The sequence below is a fragment of the Ammospiza nelsoni genome, chromosome 18 (assembly GCF_027579445.1).
Source record: "Ammospiza nelsoni isolate bAmmNel1 chromosome 18, bAmmNel1.pri, whole genome shotgun sequence".
Lineage (NCBI taxonomy): Eukaryota > Metazoa > Chordata > Aves > Passeriformes > Passerellidae > Ammospiza > Ammospiza nelsoni.
In genome coordinates, this window is record NC_080650.1 from 171421 (window position 1) to 192281 (window position 20861).

At 38.4% G+C, this 20861-nt stretch overlaps 1 protein-coding gene across 5 annotated transcripts in view; it reads right to left on the minus strand.

The window, feature by feature from the left end:
• The window catches only part of SFSWAP (splicing factor SWAP), a 36415-nt gene extending 17444 nt beyond the window's left edge, over positions 1-18971 (minus strand). For 2 of the 5 annotated variants that reach the window (XR_009419666.1, XM_059484904.1), the window contains exons 1-13: positions 18630-18971; positions 15989-16158; positions 15331-15468; positions 13843-13928; positions 10930-11155; positions 10377-10495; positions 9392-9527; positions 7563-7800; positions 7148-7279; positions 6683-6776; positions 4287-4461; positions 2242-2475; positions 544-734 (exon numbers count right to left, since the gene is read on the minus strand). Coding sequence is in view for 4 of the 5 variants with exons in the window: in XM_059484904.1 (XP_059340887.1) it covers positions 544-734; positions 2242-2475; positions 4287-4461; positions 6683-6776; positions 7148-7279; positions 7563-7800; positions 9392-9527; positions 10377-10495; positions 10930-11155; positions 13843-13928; positions 15331-15468; positions 15989-16158; positions 18630-18883 (2193 nt within the window). In the remaining variant the exon portion in view is untranslated. Of the gene's footprint in view, positions 1-543; positions 735-2241; positions 2476-4286; positions 4462-6682; positions 6777-7147; positions 7280-7562; positions 7801-9391; positions 9528-10376; positions 10496-10929; positions 11156-13842; positions 13929-15330; positions 15469-15988; positions 16677-18629 lie in introns of all 5 variants that reach the window. The other 3 variants (XM_059484903.1, XM_059484905.1, XM_059484906.1) reach the window with 3 other exon arrangements.
• Between the last annotated feature and the right edge of the window lie 1890 nt (positions 18972-20861).

Below are 20861 nucleotides of genomic sequence, written 5' to 3' on the forward strand. Positions count from 1 at the left end.
CATTATTTCTTGTAGCCAGTCTGTCACAATCAAAAGCTTAAATTTTCCATCGGTATCCAGAGATTACCTTTTGCTTGACTAGTGCAACCAAGAGTGATTTTACTGGCTTTTCTGAAAGCAATGTAATTCCAAACCCAGGAACCCGAGATTCTACTTCATCACTATTTATATTTGTAATGTACAGCAAAACCATCAATATACACATCAAATGAGAAAGTTTCACAGCTTAAGTAAGCCATCCCAATATTCTTGCAAGGTGAGCATTCCAACACTTGGTTCACTAGTACATAGTTAAAACATGGAAGCACCTTTTCCTTTCTGTACCTGTCTAACTGACCTAGGAATTGTGCAGCCTACTTCTCTACCAGTTCTTTAATGACAGATGAGAGACATACATTTTAACAATGTTTAAAATTCAAATTTCTCTCCATTTAGAAAAGCTTCTATTTCATCAGTCAAGTTCATAACATACTGTCAGAGTCACATTCTAGAGGTAAGTTTTCTACCAGCTTTATGGGAAAGGGAAATTTATTTCTTGCTTACCTCACTACTGAAGGAGTTCTCCTCTATCTTCTCAGTTTCTGCCTCTGCCAAAGGGTTTTTCAGGGTCTGCAAGAACAAGGCAGCTTTCCTTTTGCGTTCCGCTTGTAGCTGCTTCTCCTTGGATTCTTTGGAGGCCTGCGCAAGTTTCTCCCTTGCTGCAGCTGCTAATCTATCCTCTAGTTTCTGCTTTGCTAAAAAAGACAATTAAGCATTAAGTTCAGAGTGAGTCATGCTTGGGGAACTCAGGCTTCCTTAAAACAAACACCCATCCCCATCCCAAACAGCCCCTCCAGCCATTCTTAAACCTTCCCAATGTAGCCATTCAATGACATGATAAGAACATCAGCTTGAAATTAAGAAACTCCAACCATCTTAATTAATACATACATCATTTGCTTAATGTAAAGCAGATGTAAAGCAGTGAAGTAAAAACTTCTAACTTAAAATTACAAAAAAATCCAATCCTGATTATTCAGGATAGTTGTCCTTTTCTATTTATAAAAGCTATCTAAAGAAACTAGCTCCATAAAATGATAAGCTTTTTAAGTCTTAAAGTGATGCTACCTCTCCAGTTTGCTCTTTCCACTGATGTGATCTTCACAGTTTCCATCCCTATTTAAATATATGTTAATATGTTTATAGAAAGAGCTGTTCCAGAAACTGTTTCATCGTTACAACCAGCAGATTTTGTTGAGTGTGATTACATGTTGTACATGATTACATGAAGAGAATAAGCGAATTGATTTAACTATGCACCTAACAGCTACTTAGTGTAATGTTTTTCATCTTTCACTTTCATTTTTGTACTTGGTATATATACAAAGCAACCAGATTGTTTTGTTCACAGGTTTTTCAACACACAGATCTTCCCAAGTGTGTTTTACTCTTCATTTTTATTATCATACAAAAAACTTCATATTTGCTTTAGATATGTAACACCACAGCATACTTTGTGCTACTGCAGTTTACAAAGCAACTGCTACTTCGAGGCAAAAAACCACCATTTTGAAAATTAAAAACGAAATACCTGTGGCATACTCATAGTTGTGAGAAATACTGAATTTTTAAGCTGGTAAATACTGACAGAGCATCCACTTTAATAAGCACACTCTGCTGTGAAACAGCCTTGGGGAGGAATGGGTGAAACTGGCCTCTTTTAAAGCATTATTTCATTGAAATTCACACAGCATGCACTTCTGCCCTAATGCACATTAACACAGTAACAGGAAAAACCCATACAAAGATTTAATGGCATTGCATTATAACAGCAACAAAGCATCAACAAGGCAATATCATTCTATATGGGCGTGCTATATAAATGAAAAATAGCTTGTAGCAATTCACTGCTCACTGAAGAAAATGACAAACAGGTATGTCTTTGCTGGGCTTTGTTAATGCAATCTGGAAACTACACAGTCAGTGCTTTACTAGAAGGTTGTAATGAAAAACCAAAACAAAATTCAGAAAGATAAGGCATTAGGACAAAGCATTCAACCACCCCTGTGTGCTCTAAGTTTGTCTTTGAGCAACAATGAAGATTTCATTGTTAAAAATAAGGAGGAAATTGTGGGAACAAAATTCTGGTTCTTATTAATATGACACATAAAATATTCAAAACACCTAGAATGTCACACATGGCCATTTCGCAGTTTGTGTGAAGGACTCAATCCAGTTTGTTTTCAGTGCTGCATGGAATACCTTGTTTAGCTTCCAACTCCTCCTGTGTAAGTTGAGGCTTTTTCTCTTCAGGAGCAGTACAAGGAGCAGTAATTGCTGGAGTATGGTTTGATGCACTGTTAGCACTCTCTTGGCCTTCCTTTCCCTCCTCTTCCTCCTCATCACTGTCATCATCTAATTTAACACGGTTTTTCTCCAAAGGAAGAAGGTCGTTTTCTTTGGCCTTGATTGCAAAGCTTATTGGAGCAAAGGATGCTGTGAATGAATGGGTAAGATTCCACGCATCATTAGACTACAGTAGAAGGCAGGTTCAATTTCCTGACTTTACCCATTACTCCTGCAGACTATGCCACAAAAAAAGTCATCATCCTATAACGCTAATTATTTTGGTGAAAAGGACAACATAATCCACTTCTGCTCTTTCTGTGTTTTTAAACAAACATGGGAAACTTCATTTGCAGTGTAAAGATCTCAAATAAAAAAAAAAAAAAAACCACCAAACAAAAACCCGGCACTAATCTCTAACCCATTTATAAAAAAAAACACTTTAAAGAAAAACGACTAGAAGAATTTAATTTCTCACTACCTAGTACTGTACTGTCTGCTGCAATACTTATGTTCCTCAAGATGCTTCTTGCATATATGCCCTATGAAATTGCAATTAGGGAAATTTAAATACAGTAATTAAATTACATACCAGTTTACAAAAGATAAGCTTTGATTCTGGTAATAACAGGGTAAGGAAATAGACTCAGAAACAAAGAACTCCAGAATTCCAAGAGAAGAGGTAACTGTGATTTCCAATTTTTTAATGGGATTGAACAAATCCTAAAATGGGATTCTATTTCCTCAGAGGCAGAAGAAAAGTCTAGTATGGATGCTATGTCTGTCTTGGAGGCAAGTACCGCATTTAGGTTATAATAAAGTGGGATTTGTACCATATTAAAGGAAACGAAAATAAGTTTATAGGAATCAGATTGCCACAAAATGACTCATTGGTTATATTCCATTATGTAAATTTGAGCAGATTACTACTATTAAAGTCCAGGCTCCAGTTTGCCACTTATTAATAGCAGGACTACAGAAACAATACATATTTCTTGGTGTACATTGCAGCTCTTAATAAGGCATCTTTGAAGGCAGGGAAGATTGTTCCTTCTCCAAGGAAGCTACTCAAGCTGCTCAGAGAAGAAACTGCAGTCTGGAGAGTCAGACAGCCACAGCAAAGAGCCCAGTGTTTGCTCGTTGTGGAGGAAATGCGAGCACAGTGAGAAGCAAGAAGAGAGAATTCCAAGGAACCACAGGGAATAGATAAAATTATCAGTAATTAGGTAAGCCACTCAGGCGGCAGGAAGGAAGTTTCCATTCATGGAAACCCAGTTAAAGAGTGCTTTTTCTATTTGTTTTTTACAGTGGCTTTCAGTTCCAGTTAACAGATGCACATTTTAAAGTTTTACTGAAAATAAGAATTTTTAACATATCTTCTCCTGACAGGACAATAAATCAGCTCCCAGATATAAACAATAATTTCTGTAACTCAGGACACTAATAGTGTGCTAGCTAGCTTTGAGTGGCTTCCAGAGAGATCTTCCCATTCTGTCCCTCTGCTGCCATGACTGCAAGAGTAAAAACATTTCATTTAGAAAAGAAAAGGGCCTTTTCTTCCAGCATAACTAATGCACAACAACACGGGAAGAATGAGCAACAATGCATCCTCCACATGTATCCTTTCAAATAAGACCACTGCTTTTCTTCAGAATGAATGATTCCACTCTTCCACAAAACTTATAGCTGTCAAGTTGAAAATAACAAAAAAAGATTTTACTGGCATCACTGATGAAAGCCTTCAACTCTGCACAAAACTGAAGTAAAACAATTTATTGTGTCAGACCATAAACTGATAAGAAAGAAATATGAAAGCAAGCAAATTACTTATTGCAGACTTTTTTGATGCCTGCAGTGAAAACGCATTTTTCACATGATGAAATTCTTTTCCCTACCTTCTTTTCTTTTTTTATGTATATGTTATGAAATATTTTCATGCCAAATAAATCATGTTTCCATACCTTTCACCAGTTTACCATCACTGACAGCTTTAGAAGGAATATCCTTTTTAGTTCCTGGAATTCCCTTAGCACTTGGCTCAGATGCATCTTCAGGTGCATGTTCATCTGCAAATTGAGTCTCACTCGGTGTATCATTGGCAGTGTCTGCTGGAACATCTTCAGAAGAAGACACTCCCTTTTCAAAAGAAATGAGCAGAATTACTAACAGGATACTTATGAAATCATTAATACAATGTCTGTGGAGCTGCAGTTTTGTCAGCCATTTGAAAAATCACATTATCAGTCAATCACACTACAGGTGATTTTATATCAGTCAGCACTCATGACCATAACTCCGCCCCATGTCAACCCACAGGTTGTAAAACCTCCAGACCTACAGTAAGAACATGTTATTTTACAGCAAAAAAAAAAAAATGTTCTTCAGCTGACACACTTCTGCCAAAACTGCTTTAAAACCGTATTTTTAAAATTAGACCCTAAAAGCATGTACTTCTTTTGTATATTTATTTAGGTCTTGATTTCCAGGGTCCCAAACCAAATCCATAAAGTCAATTCCAAGGGAGAGGGTGAAAGCTTGTGACACTTTTTCCTTATGTACAACTGCATGTAAATTTTTCGCAGAATCAGATTTCACAGGGATAATGTTTGATTTGTTCCAACATTCTGCTGAAGAACACTGGGCCTAGCAAGATTTTTTTGTCACAACAGATGTGCTGAGATTTTCAAGGAGGTAAAGCATTACTGGTTCTACCATTACACGACTGAAACATTCAGCATGATTCCTAACTCACATCAAAAAAAATTCAAGAAGGATATTATAGAACATTCAAAGTATTTGCACAGTGAGTCGTGTGATAACATTAAGTAATTCAACATAGTCAACCAAGAGTTTGGTTGCTCTGGCTGTTAAGCATACATGACATTGAAACTGAGACATTTAGCAGATCTTCCCTGCAGCCATTCCCTGACCAACAGAACTGATTTCTGAAGGTCCTCAAAGGGGAAAAGCACAAAGAAATCAAGCACTTCACCCTGTATTTACTGAAGTCAGTAGTATGGTTTCTTATTAATTTTAATGGCCAAAAGGAAAAGCATCAGTTGCATTAGTTGCCTATACATACATTACTAGAGCATAAAGATAATATCAAAGTCATTATTTTAAGAAACTGAAGAGAATGGTATTATCTACAAAGCCATGCAGTACAAAAATATGCATTGCTATGCTTGACCCCAAGGGACTTAAACCAGTTTCAGTTTCTTTTTAGCTGTACTCATTTGAACATTTAAAATGAATCCTTTACACTATAATGCTTTGGTTAGTGTACAATTTCCCCCCAACTACATGTTAACAAGTCCTTATTAATTATGTAAGTATTATGAATTCAACCCACTGGTTTGCAAATAACACTTTATAGAACAACAGTCAGCATTGTAGCACAGGACAATTTTGGTTGTAATTTATCACCTGAGTAAGATCATATTTACCATGGCTTATCTTTATAAATAGTGTTTCCAAAACATTTTTTCACTATTAAAACAAAACATCCAACACAAGTGTTCCAAACAGCAACCATTATTGAATTTCTTCATTTTCCACAAAGCAATTCCGAGGAGTTTACCCACAGGCCTACCTTCTTCAGTTTAAGGCTCCCCAATCTAAGCCTTGAGATGACAAATGACATAGGGCCTAAAAAAAAAATAGCTCTTTCCCATGAAAAGTTAACATCAGATAATGTAGTTCTGATATTATTTGCAATTTTCTTTTCAGTAAGAGAACAATCTAATTATCTAACATGAGAATAGTTAAAAACATGGCTGCCAAGTCTGGCTACCACTTTCTAATAACATGGACTAGAAGAAGCAAAGCAAGTAGGAAACTGCTGTGAGATTCTGAAGCTCCAGTATTGTTGCAGTCATGACTGGACACTAACAAAACCTGCCTCAGAAAAAGGCATGTCAGAAAGCTCCTCTAGCCTCTGTGCTACTGTTGTACAAAGAAGGTCGAGGCATATGGGAAGGTATGGGGGTTAAAAGCCATAGCTAACCCTTCTGACAGCAGAACACTAATCACAATCCTACAAAGCTCTAAACCTACACAAAGCATATTTTCCCTCGTATAGAAAGCCAGAAGATTTTCAGGTTGTCATTTTATATTACAGCCACAGTGGACTGGCATATAGTAAAAAGCAAGAATTAAATATCACACCACCTCACAGATCCTTACTTTAATGCTGTACAAAACTAAAAAACTAAAAAAATCATTCACATCCTTTGCTGATCAATTTCTTCCTAATTTAGCGTTTCACTTTTAAAATATCTCATGGTATGACAACTGGTAAGTCCTTTTCTCACATTTACTGCATTTTTAATAGAAGTATGTATAAAAATACATGTACCTGGCAATTGTCACCACTCTCTTTTTGAAGGAAGAACTGTTTTTTAAATTCATAATATGCATTATACTGGTGCCATGGTTGCAGGAATTCAAACCTGTTGAAAGAAAACTGAGCATGTGAAGATGCACATGAACACAGCTAATACTAACAATTCCTTACCATCTAGTCTTCTCTAGCAAATGGATTGTTATTTGATGTTTAGAAGCACTCTTACTTAATCCTAAACTTCAGAGGATACGAATTCAGAGGATGCTTACTAGAGACATTTTTCACAGGTTGGTTGTTTTGATAACTTGAGCCATAATGCTTTCCCATTGCCATTAAGTATGTCCCTAAATTTCAATTAAACAAAAAAGCAAACAATAATACTCCTCTTCTCAAAACCTGCATGTCCTGCAATTTAATATCTTAAAAAATTAAAACCTTAGCTTTTGAAATAGCAGTTTAAACAATATTTTCTCTTACCTGAGATCATTCTTGGCACGAACACTAGTTTCAAATTTTACCCCATTCCTAGCAACATACTCAGCTAGCTTGTCAATAACAGGCTGGATATCTGGAGGTGGAGGTATAATGGCAACCACTGGAGCAATTGTGCTGAAAACATCACAAGTAAATGTTTTTTAAAATAGAACAAAAATCTTTCAGAGTTTTGCTTTAACAAAAAAAACCCCAAAAACCAAACCCAAACCCCTAAATAAACAAAAACCAAAACAAAGTCAACAAAAATCCCTGAACAAACAATACAGAGATGTTTGCTCTCTTTGTTCATCGTGCTGTTAAAATAGCTTGATTCAATAACAGAACTCTTGCTAAGCACTCCATATTGAAGTACAGGAACACGACTCCCCCAATCAACAAGCAAATCTGTCCGAGGTACCTTGTAGATGTCGTGGTGGAAGCCAAGCCACTGGCGCTGTCAGTTGTGTCCGGGGGAGGCGGGGGTGTGGTACCGGGAGGGGGAGGAACCGTCGCTACCCCGGTAGTGCTGGACACAGTCACCCCTGGGGGCAGAGTGCTGTAGTAGGCAGCAACATCAATTCCCGGCGGTGGAGGCGCCAGGCAATAGGTGCCATCCGGGAGCATGTAGTAGCTGTAATACATGGCTGCCACAGTTGCTACAAAGACACATTTAAGAACAACTTCTAATTAGACGAAAACCACCCAACGCAATGCACTATTACATTAATACAAACACACTGAGAATCCGGATTCACACAACACACTATGAAATGGCATCTCATTTCTTGTGTAAAAAAAAAAACAACCAAACACAAGGCAAAAAAGGAAAGGCTGACATTAACAAATTTAGGATGAGTAAGAAATATGTAGATGATGGGACAGAATGCAAATGTACTGAGGGTCATAGATGTGAATACAGAAGTGAACTAGAGTAGGCATATTTAAAAAGGAGCTAGTATGAAATCACCCTTCCTAATCTAACTCATGTCTGGCAATTTAACTTCATTAAAACTATGTTTTCATTAAGAAGGAAATGTGCATATATTCAAAATTAGCATTAACAAACTAAACCACTAGAATCACTATACACATATTAAAGCCCTATATTATAGATATATATAATATATATAATATTATATATAGGAGACATATATAGGCGATACAATATTTCAAATTAATTACAGTAAGAGTTTGCACTTCTAGAAGCAAGGTTTAATCAATGGACTAGATTTCAATGAATTATTATCTTAAAAGTTTCATAAACATTCTCATGTGGCAGTATTTACTTTCTTCAAAGAATAAATTGTAATGAGAACAGAATAAAGTTCTGTTAAGTTTTAAAAGCAGGGAGAGGAGTTGCAAATTGACCTAGTTTTGGTACTAAATTATAATCTCCCAGTTTCTATCATATACGTTTAGGTTCAAACCTGACATGAAAGTAATCAAAAAGCTGACTAGCTCTGTTCTATTAAGATACTTATTCTGATTTTTTTCTTTCTTGAAATAACAGGTGATTTTCAATTTCTTCACAGAAATCTTACTTTGATTTTAAGATTCCCTTATGGTACAGTTTTAAATACAAATTACTTCCTTGCATATACACATTACACTGACAACACCTGTAATCCTTTGGGGGTTCTGAATCTATGATGCATAAAAATCAACTCAGTTATTATGGTGATAACTGAACTGCAGCAACGCTGCTGAAAAACCAAGAACTCAATCAGCACCACACTGGTCATTACTTACAAATGTATAATAACATGAAACTCTACTGTAGCGAAGGCTTCACTACAAATTTTCTTATATCTCAGTAGCGTCATATTGTCAGTCCCATAAATTAAAGGGTAAGTTGCATTTCTACATTTAAGGAATCAAGGACTTTCAGAATTCTGAAAGCTGAAAAGAATTAAGAGGCACACAAACTCATTTAAGCTTGACTATCTTTTTAAGTATCAGAATTTACAAAATCTGCAAGAACAAAATAATATAATAATAAGGGGATTGTTCTAAATGTACTCTCAGACTGGAGACTTGGCCTCCTGCCTGCTCACCACCCCACACCATTCCTGGTTTCCCTGAGCTGCCACTCAACAGATACTCAGAACAGAACTTCAAAAATTCAGGAGATTGCAAAAGAACTAACACACAGGATGAAGCATGAAGCCAAACTTATTCTCTTCCCACCAGCATCCACACACAATTCATCAAAACACACCACCAGCTGCCTCCTCACAAAGCACTTACAATCAGAGGAATATTCTGCCTGTGATGTCTGCACAGCTGCCCCGTCTGTTGACTGTGGCGTAGATGAATTATTATCTGATTGTGCTTTGCGCACCAGTGCTGCAAGGGGGTGATCAGGGTCTACCACCTTCAAAGGCTGAAAGTATTTTGAAGTAGGAAAAAAGATTAAAATTGGAAGTACATATTTTAAGAACAGTAGCATCAACATATTTGGGAAAGCAAATTTATCTATGTTAATAGACATCAGTAATTATGTGCAAACCCTGAAGTTACTGTTTTTGTAGCTCTCACATCCGAATCAATGTATTTGAAAATAAGTAAAAAACAAGACAAAATCATTTCCATGTAAACAGAAATTAATGACAGAAAAAAAAATGGTTATTACTGTTAGCCAATGACTGCCATGTCTGGGATAAGGCACAAAACCTGCCTTGTCTAAATATCAGACAGCATCACAGCCATTCCTCTGAAAGCCTCAGATACATACAACTGTCTGTCACTCCTATTATTCCATTGCTGCTCAGTCTCAGAAAATAAAAACAACTAACATTTAGCAAAATTTACATGTAATGAGTGCAAATTCTGGTGAACTATTTATTTGCTGGAACTGTTATTTCATGTCAACATTTTATCTACTAAAACCTAAGAAGAAAAAGATATCTCTCTCAGCTTATATACAGAAGCCATTAAATACCTTAATCTCTTTGCTTCAACACAGGTTCTGTAGGATAAATCCTTGAGTGGTGCCCTCAATACCAGAGGGCATCAGAAACAGAAATCTAATTCCTTGGAAATGTAAAAATAACAAATTGTGTACTAGAGAAAAGGTAACTCAAAAGTTTACCAAAACAGACTTAAATTACAGTCCAAAAAGAACCCCAGACATCTGTCCATAAAAGACCTGAGCACCTGCATATTAGAATTTTTGTGTTCATGAATCAGGTGTTTTACAAGATAAAAAGGTAATTTTAATAATGTCAAGTACCTTCATGAGCTCTTCAAGCCTACTGCATTTTTTAGATGCAAAAAGACTTGGATGAAGATAATTTCCATCATCGTCATCATCATCATCATCATCATCTTCCTCAGATTTGACTTTCGAGTCTAAATAAAAGCAAAGTCTGAATTTTATTTGGGTTTGCTATGACCTTGCTTTGGGGGAGAATGATGATACAGGACAAGCATGAATTCTTAGGAAAGCATCATTCATATACATCAGCTTAGTCACAAAAGCATAGATCCAAGATATTGCCCAACATCAATAAAACTGAACCCTAAATAGACAGACCAACCTTCGGTTGGACTTGAGCTATATGATTGTTTCTAAAACTTCCACATCATAGCAGCTCCTGTAGCTGAAAGTTTCCACAAACAATATTTTTTTCTTTTAAATCTCCAATGTAAGCAAAATTTTGAATCATCACATCAATCTCAGCTGCAGTGGAATTCCAGAAAAACGCGGCTATTCTAACAAAATGACCAGCATCTGTTTCACTGACTCCCATCCTGAAGCCAGCATTTCCCAAAGAAAAACTCACGTTTTTTCTCGTCAGCTTTACTTTCCGAAGGAGCCGCATAGCGTCCTTCCTTCATGGCCTTCTGGATGAATTTGTAGTAGGGATTGAGGTAGTGATCAAACCGCAGAAAGTCAAACTGGGAGTTGCGTGCTTGCTTGGCTTTCAGCATGATCTCAAACTGGGCTCCCTGCTTGCAAACAAAGTTTGCAGTTCGTTCAATGATTGCATGCATTTTTGCCGTTGGTGGCTGTGAAAGTAAAATAAGACATATTTGTATTTTCATAAGCAGCTTGTACAGTGTTTTAAAACTCCAAAGGGAATCAGAAAGTAGTTCCCTGTCCTTCTCGGCTTTCTTTAGCAACTTAAGTTTCATAATCACTTAAAACTAGTGATAGTACATCAGCCCTAAAAAAATAACCAAAACAGTCCCAAACTTCCTCAGCTGCTCAATCCATTCCTTTTGCAAGATACTCTTCTTTTACCAGCACAGCTGTTTCTGCATTGAACACCAAACTGAAGAGGGCAACAGATCCTGGATGACCTTGGTGTTACAATATCTCAAGGTGCTCTCAACACTCAACATGCACGGTTTCCTTCCCACAAGCTGTCCTTAATTCTGTTATTTCTGAATGCACAAATATTGCTCCCTAACTAGAAATTTCTTACTTCATATTTGTTTGGGAAGAACATGTTGCCTCTCAAGACCAGCATCCAAACTACAATTCCCACGTCCATTCCCTTAAGAGTCATTGAAAGCTCCAGCAATAAAGCAAAAGATAAAGTAAATAAAGTTTAGCAGCATCCTTGCTTTTTCACTCCAGAAATCCCTAGGGAGCAGCGTGATATGAAACCCAAGATGTGAAGAGAACAGGAGTACAGTTAAAGAATGAATGAACATTAGTCACTGCTTTTAATCTCATACTCAGCTGTTTCATCTTGTACTCAGTAAACTGTAAAAAAAAACAATCTGTGTGCCTATGAAGACTGGAGTGTCACATTAATTTGGTTTAGCTCTGCATTTTTGCTCCATGTAGGGAAAAATCTGAATACTATCAAACAGTCCAATTTTAAAAGCTGTTTTCTGCCAATTGGATCCTTTAACAGGACATGTTCAATATGAAAAATAACTGGCTGTTTCAAGTTTTATTTGTCCTGCTAAAACCACAGCAAATATTGCTTTAATGAGAGGCAATGAGGTTCTTAAACTTGTAACATTTTGTGCATTATCAATTTCACATCATGTATCAAGTTTTTCTCTATCTCTCCTCAGAAGTTATTAAGCAGAAATTTCCTCTAACAGGCCACTTCAAGAGCATCCACAGACTTCTTAAAGTGCCCCGGTGAAGAACAACCATCTTTGCCCATTATCACTTTAAAGCAGTGGAAGACCTTTGACCTGCTTCTCACAGCTCTTCCATTCTAAACTCCAGAATGATATTACTGCTGCAATTGGAGCTCCCATACACTGAACATTCCATAGTTGTTTTTTTTGCTGCCTGGCTTGTCTTCACCAAATATTTCCACTTTGCATCCATCTCTATTACAGGAGATATAAAGTATGTGTCTTTATTGAACTGCACCTTGCAGACTGGGAGCAAAGTTTCCCAGTCTAGCAAGCTGATTCTCAAATTTCTTAAATTTAAACAGAATAAATATCTTCCATGGTAAAGCTGAATGACTTGAATAGAACAGCAACAACAAATCAAGGCTTACAAAAAAAATTCTCACAATTCCCAATCCAAGGTTAAGTATACGCTGCTTTCAGAGCTGCTGTCTAGACATTTTGATGCTTGCTGGGTTTATTTTTATTTTAATCAAAACCAAATACACCTCTATTTGCTTTCTGTTTATGTGAATATACTGGAGTCCAACAGCTGACTGAGAAATTACTTTAGTAAGCCCCACACTACACTAGGCAATGTAAATGGAAATACAGCCTAAATTTCAGAAAAAACCTCAAGCCAGGCAGCTATCTAAATCAACACTCTTTCACCAGCAGGTAAGTTTTGGAAACAGTTTCAAAATGCAAAATAAGAACCTTTTCTCTGAAAACTCAAGGTTCTTTAAATAAAAGTTAATGAAAAATAGAAACACACAAATACTCTGTGCTCAGTATTAGTTATTCTAAAGGCATGTTCTGAGTCTTCACTGGCCAACGTCATCAAGGTGAGAATACCAAGCTGAGCCCACAACTAAATTAACACTTTCATGACCACAGTTATACAAGAAAGAATATGACCTGATTTTCCAGCATCTTTTATGAAACTTGAAATACATTGAAAACCCCTATAATTAGACCTGTACTCATGCAGGTGTCTGTTCAGCTCCCTTCAAGAACAATACACAAGTCCAATTAAGTCTACAGAACACAGCAAATTCTAGCAACATCACATGAAGGAAGGCGCTTCTATGTTCTAATACTTTCAAGGTATTTCAGACTTTGCTAGAAATAAATTACTGTTTTTCTCTTCGAATATGCTAGTTTTATATACAGCATTAACAATTGATCAGTTCCAAACCCCTTCAGACTGGGACCCAATTAAAAAGATTCTAGAAAAGAATTCTTGAATACAAGCAAACTTTTAGTTTAATGGTCCTTTATGTTTGGAATGTTGAATCTTACATCTCAGCAAGCATTCATTCCAAGAACAACTGCCTCTTCTCTGCATTAGCTAAAATAATATCACAAGTGATACCAAATGCACTTAGCATAAGCACAGCAATCATTTCAGTGTGAAAAAGAAGATTCAAGGGTGTTCACGGAACTCAAGAGTTCACAACAGAACACCTGAAATTAACTTACTACATCAGAATAATTTAAAATGTACCACACTAAAAGTAAATTGAAAAAAAAATGAACCCAACCACCAAACAGAGCACCATCAACTGCTCAAAAGCTGGCAGAAGTGTAGGCTGCATTACATGCACACATACCAGTTCCACATCAGCGGGTACATTCAGTCCTGGAGGGGCAACAAAAGGTTCCTCATTTTCCTCTGTATTTTCTGTCTGAGCCATTTCTGCAAGAAATGCCAGAACAAAGTATTTAGGAAAAAAACAAAGTACACAAATGCTTAAAATTTTTTGAAATAAAATATTTCTAAAATGATGTGCAATCAAGGAACTAATCAAATGCAGCTATATAAACTGCATTTATACTGAAGACATTTAAATATGGTTTAAAAGAATAACATGTATTACAGTCCACTATTTGATATAGCAGAAATATTCCTCTGAAAATACTTTGCTTTACAGATTTTTATAATAATTGAAGTTAAAAGTTTACTTCTTAAGGATCTTATAGTATTATCTATTCCACTAGCCTTAAGAGAAATTGTATTCCCCTTTTCCCCTGACAGATTAGAACAAGTGCAGGAACACCTGACCATGGGAGCTGTGGAAACAGAACAACCTCGTAAGGAATGAGATGTCCCAATGATTACTGAGGACAAACCATGCAACAAGGGGAATTCACTTTTTTGGTTACTTTCTAGTGAGTTTGGTTTTGTTTTGTTTTTTTGTAATGAACTCAAATAGTTTAACTCCACAAAGGTACAGAGAAATTTTAGCAGCCAAGAAAGAAGGAAAGAGCCACAGACAAGAAGAATATACTGTTTCTTTTGGCAGCAGCTCCAGCTAACAGTATGTGGTTATAGGGTCTTAAACAAATTAATTAAACCCCAGAAAAGACAATCAATTCTGCTTCAGTACAAAAGTACACAATCTCTCAGACACAGCAAAAAACACTAAATAAACTTTAGCACCTAAAATGATCTTGCACTGCAACTTGGAGTGAAAAAACCACATATCACAGTAACCCACCAAGATATAATTGAGCAACCCAATTGTTAATTAAACAATCCTCACTTTACTAAGACATAGTTCAACAACATTTGAAACCTTCCTAAAGAATGTATGACAAAAATATGAAGTTACTAGAATTATAGATGACAACATGACAACTGAATTCTGTATTTTTGAGGTCATGGAGCAGGGCACACTAAGCTGAAGACAGACTCATTTATAGCAATTAAGATGACAAAAGCAGAACTTAGAAATTTACATTCTTATAAATTATTATTTTATGCTTGCAGTGATATTTTTCATCTTGACTGAGAAACACAGTGTTAGCAGACAGCCAATGTAAGGAATTACTATTTTTTTCTGTTAAGAATCGGCATGACAGCAGAGTTAAATTCCCCGACTACTGCAGTACTGACTGTGCCATAGCAGGAAAACATTTTTAAGCTCAAAGAGAACAAAGTCTTCAAAAACTCAGTAATGGAGTACCATAAAGACTGATGAAATGTTCTCAGAATTTTTAACTGCTTTTTAATAGCACATATATTTTAAACACTCAACTGCAAGACAGAAGTGCTATGTCCCCCCTTTCAATGAACCCTTGTTATTTTAACCCCATACCTCTTTGTCTTGCAGGCTGATGCTCCTCCTCTTCAGTGGGTTCTGAAGGGTCATAATAATCACTGCCATAACGGAATCCCACTGCATTATAGGTACCATCCTCTGCCAAAGCTTCACTGAGTCTTTTATATTCCTCCTCTTGAACAACAATACGATTGCCAACATTAGAACATGTTCAGAAGCTAATTTATTTTTTAAAAAGTAATATTTCTTACTTTAGTTTTTAAATAAGAACTTTTCTCCTGATCACTTTAGCTGTCATTAAAAATGGAACAGAAAAACAAATATGTACACATGCTGACCATTTATTTCTTCTCGAAGAGACACAGGCTGTGGATTAAGACATTCTAATGCAATTATGCATATAAAAGCACAGAATTTCCTTTAAACAACACTAAAAATGAAGAAGAATGTGTTTATTTTGGGGGGGTCTGAAATCCCAGTCTGCCCTCAGAATGTGGGCAATTTCTCTGTGGATCTACAGTTAAACTATCCTGGAGTCCTCTCACATATGCAGAGACTCCTGCTTTTCAAATCCACTGGGTACTGTCAAGATAATATCAGAAAAAGAGAGTATAAAATTAGGAGTAAATTTAGTTTCATAATAATTTATTTAAACCTGCTTTTATAAATAACCATGTTATTCCTTGAGCAATACCTTGCCTTGCCTCCTCCTCAAGCAAGTCCGTATGCAAGGCTAAATACCTCTCTTCATCACAGAGGGCTTCTATTCTAGCCTCCTCTTCGGACAATTGATAATCTCTGTTCCAGGTGGAATACTCAGCATCATATTCAGAAAGGTCATGCAGGTGACCACGCCCATCATACCTGCAGGATGAAACAGCTGGTCAATGCAAAGAACTTAGGGCTTGGGTTTATGCGACTACTTAAATACTTACCCAATAAAAATGAAAAAAAAAAAACAACTTATATGTTAATGCATACTCCCTTTTAGAAGTTACAATTAATTTTGCTAATCATTTGTCACCAACTATTGAAAATTTGTTTAATAGTCTAAATTCCTCTCAAAGAAACTAATAAATTATTACAATTAAAGCCAAAGGTATCCTTTAATAGTTTAAATGAGATCCACTTCCTTAACAGCTCTTACCGTACGTGCTTCAACCAACCAATCAATGCCACTTGCAAAATACGTTTTTCTGGAAAGTCAAATAGCTTACATTCACACAAACCCGAGTACATAAATACCTATCCGTAAGAACCAAACGGTCGAAATTTCCTCGCTTCTTTCTGCTAGTCCCGAACTCTCAGGAGAAATCTTCACCATAGAAACTTGCGTCCATTGGAGGTAAAATCATGGCTAGGCTCGGCCCCTAGCCATTTGGCTGAGGAAATAAGTTCTGGGTTATGTGATAGAGAGACACACATACATAGGAACAGTAACATAAACATGCAATTTAAGGAGGTTCACCGCAAAATCGGCAAAGATCAAAGATGTACAGTTCCTTTCTACTACGAAATCACTTTATTTGCAGGAAAAGCACTGCACTGGGATAATGTTTACGCATCAGTAAGAGAAACTGATTGGAAAGTAAAGTGACAGTAAGCTTGACTCCGCTGAGGTGTCTTCCCACACACAACTCTTGACTTGTGCCAACTTGCTAGACCAAAAACAAAGAAAGTAAATATTCTTATAGCAAAAAGCAAATGAAACATAGTTCTGGTTAATCAAGCTCTGTCCACAGGAAAATCTGAACCCAAGTCTTCGCATAGCAATGTGCTTTTCTCAAAATGGTGAAAATGAAGACTTCCTGCTGCTGGAGATAAAAGGAATCTAAGCTTCCAAAGGAGTTTATAAGATTAGCAATTGCAAGCTGCCTTAACTCACAAATGTACCGTTATTTGGTATTTCAGTATGTGTGCACAGACATGCACATACTTAGTGTTTGCTCCCTACAATTTCTGTAACACCTGTGAACAGGGCTCTGCTGCAGAGCACCCCAAAATCCGCCTCTACCTATGAATGAAATCAATCACAGTAATTATTTTAGTTATTATTTTTGATTTTTTAGAAGTGTGCAACACAACACTTCCACTGCTGTGTAAGTGAGAAACGAAACAAAACTACAAATATTTCTGGTTGCTTTGTCCTGCCTTCATGTCTATGTCAATTTAACAAATTTATTTCAATGACGATGATCACTAATGGAGTAAGCACCAAAACAGTGCAAGGGCACTTTCTTTTTTCTCCAGTCCTATGGAAGGCAATCAAAAGACCTTCCCCTACTGACATTTTTCCAAAACAAATATGGTTTTAAGTCAAAATAAGAAAATCCTGTCTAGCACTAAAGCGGTGATGAAACTGAGGGAACAAATATCTATAGTATGTTATGTGACCCTTTTCAAAGCAAAATCCTTCCATCTTTCCCACTGAGGTTTTCAGGGTCAGCCACAACTTGTAATTATTCCTTCAGTGCTCCACTCAAACATAACCAACCTGACCTCTCATCTTTACTTTGTCCAAAAAAACATTCAGGTAACCCTTTCTGAATGAGTTTATTTCCAAATCCCACCCTGCAATGCTGAAACAACTCAAGAGACCAGAAGAAACATCAAAGCAGATTCTATTACTCTGTGCGGCCACGAACCTGGACCTACGGCAGAACAACCAAGAAGCCAGCCCTGACATAATATTTCAAGAGCAAGCACCCAAAATCAAATCCATTCTGTCTGATGCAGTAAATCATGGCACCAGGAAAAGTAAAGAGACCAAGAACTACTTTTGGGGTGTCCCATCAACAGCCTGCAGCCAGATTACGTACGAGAAACAGGAAATCCCCATTTTCTTTAAGATGGATAAACACCTTTGCACTCCCAACACTGCCCCATTCTCACCTACAGAACACACAATGTGCCTAATAAATACTCCGACAATCAGGCTCCCTTGGATTCCAAGTGAAAAAAAGAGGATGTTTGTGGTTTGCACTGAAAAGGAACAGATCATTCCCACTCTCCACCCTGCCGAACCTGCCTTGACAAGCGGAGCAGAAAGACCCATGCACGCTGACTGCCAGGAGGAGCGGGATCTCCCAGCGCTGCGAGAGCGGGAAACCCCAAGTTCCCGCAGACGGGGGGGCCTGCAGCGTTCCCAGAGCACCCTCGGAGCGCTGTGCCGGGAGCAGCTGCCGCCAGCCTCGCCACGGAAGATCCCGACGCACCTGCCAGAGCGAGCCGTCTGCTCAACCCCCGCCCTCACTGCCCACAGCACAAGGGGGGGAACAGAAAGAGGCTATCACAGGAGATCTCGCAGCACAGTCTGGGGGTTGTGTTACACCGACCTATCGATCATGATCTTGGGGTCTCCCATCCAAGGAATAAGGTGTCGCCCCTGCTCCTGGTACTGAGCCTTCTCATCATCCCGAAACAGCTTGCAGGCATAGCCGAACACCAGCAGCTCCACACGGCTACTCCCGCCTCCACCTCCACCTCCTCCGGGGGGGCCGGGCACCGTTCCCCCGCCTGACAACAACATTAGGGGCGGCGGGCCTGCTTCTTCTGCAGTCCGTCGAGACCCTCCGAGCCCTCCGTACATCACCGGAGAGCGCAGCGAGGCTGAGGCGGCTTGCAGGAGCACCGACTGTCCGAGCAGCGAGTCCCCGCACGGCCAGGCCCGCGCTAAAGCCCCCGGCCGCAGAGCACCACAGCTGCCATCACCCGAAACAAAATGGCAACGCTTCCGCTTCCGCTGGAGGCGCAGGGACGGGCTGGCTTTTGGCGACGGCAGATTCGAATCAAGTTCCGGCAGCCCGAATGTTAAATCCGAGGATAACGTGACTCCGCGGTACCGGCGAGGACACTACGCGCTCACTGACAACGGTCGAGGCCCGGCGGGACGGTGGAGCCATGGGCGCGGCCTGACGAAAGTGCAGCACGGCGCGCTGAGGGCCCGAGGCGGGCGGGGAGCGGCGGGCTCCGCCGGAGCGGGCTCGAGGAGCTTAAAAACAAAACCGAAACAAATCCTGGTGTCCACCGCGCTGCTTTGGAGCCCCAGCGGAGGCTGAGGGGCTCAAGGCAGTGCGAGGACCTGCGGCACAAAGCGGGCATCAACCTCAGGCTGCGCCCGTGAAGCTCGAGGGGAAAGCCTGGGAGGCAGGGTGGGAATCGCAGAATCCATGCGGTTGGGAAAAGAGCTCTGAGACCATCGAATCCAATCTATGACCGAACACCACCTTATCAAGCAGACCAGGGCACCGAGTGCCACGTCCAGTCTTTGAAAGGGGAGAGGGAGGATTTGGGGCACTGATTAAAAATATTTTAAGAAAGTTTATAAAGTAGAGAATTTTTTTACTAAAATTGTGTGACTTGGGCTGAAATTTTCAAAGTTGTGTACTTCGTGGTTATTACTTTCATCACTCTTCAAGAAGTATGAAGAAACACGTTGTTTTGTATATTTTATAATAAAATTCTGTAAGGAAGCTCATGGTGTTTTGTGATTCAGAGTGGGAATTATTCCATATCCTTAGTTTCTGAGTGCCCATAAGTGCTGGCAGAGTTGGTGGAATGTGTGAAAAGCTCTTGGCATCGTTGTGCAGACAGGGTTAAAATATGTAAAATAGCGAGGGAAGAAATACAGCAGCACTGGAAGAGAGGTAGATAGTTTGTATCCGCATTTAGAAATCCTACCATGTGAACTTGTCAGAGGATACCGAGTGTACGGATGGGAACGCACTTGATCGTTGTGGAACAATTTGATACCAGCTTGAAAACACTTGGGGTCAAAAAAAAAAGAGTAGGAGAAAAAATAAAAATAAAATGAAAAAAAAAAAAAACGAACAAAACAAACAAAAAGTTTTTGATGGGGACTGTAAGAAAGCAATGTGGGGTGATGATTTTGTGGCTTCCCTAAGTCCTTTGGTAATGCAAAGGATTCAGCAGCAAGATAGTACAGCACAAAAAGGGCTCTGTGCAGTAGAAGTGGCAGCATTATAAGATAGCTTCAGACCATTTTCCTGGGATATCAGCATTTAAGACAAGGACGTGAACAGTGCATAGGTCAGATAAGGGACAAAAAGGGAAGACTTAGTTAAAAGAATGTAATTACAGAAAGATGGAGGGAGTATTTTATGCAGTAAAGCATTTTCCAGACAGCTGAGCCATTTCTAGAAGAACGAAGAGCTGACCAGAACACCCAGGAACAATAAAGCACTGGATGTTGATAATGTTCCCACTTAATTATTATGAATGGAAGGGGATATTGCCTTAAAAATAAATTTGTGTTAATTTGGTAGCTTGAAAACAAAGAAATGGTAAAGGGGAATCATGTGTCTGTTTTTGAGAAAAGGGACAAAATGAAGCTTGAGGGTTGGGCAGTATCTTTCTGTATATTGCAGCACGTGATGTTCTCAGCTCTCTGTTCACATATCATTAGCCTGTCATCAAAAGAGGGATTCAGAAAGGTTTCTGAAATAACAGGACAACTGCAGCACGGTTCTTTTCTGATTATTGTGTACCTGAGGGAAAGAACAGAAATATAAACAGACTGCATACAGATTTTCAGTATATTTATGCAA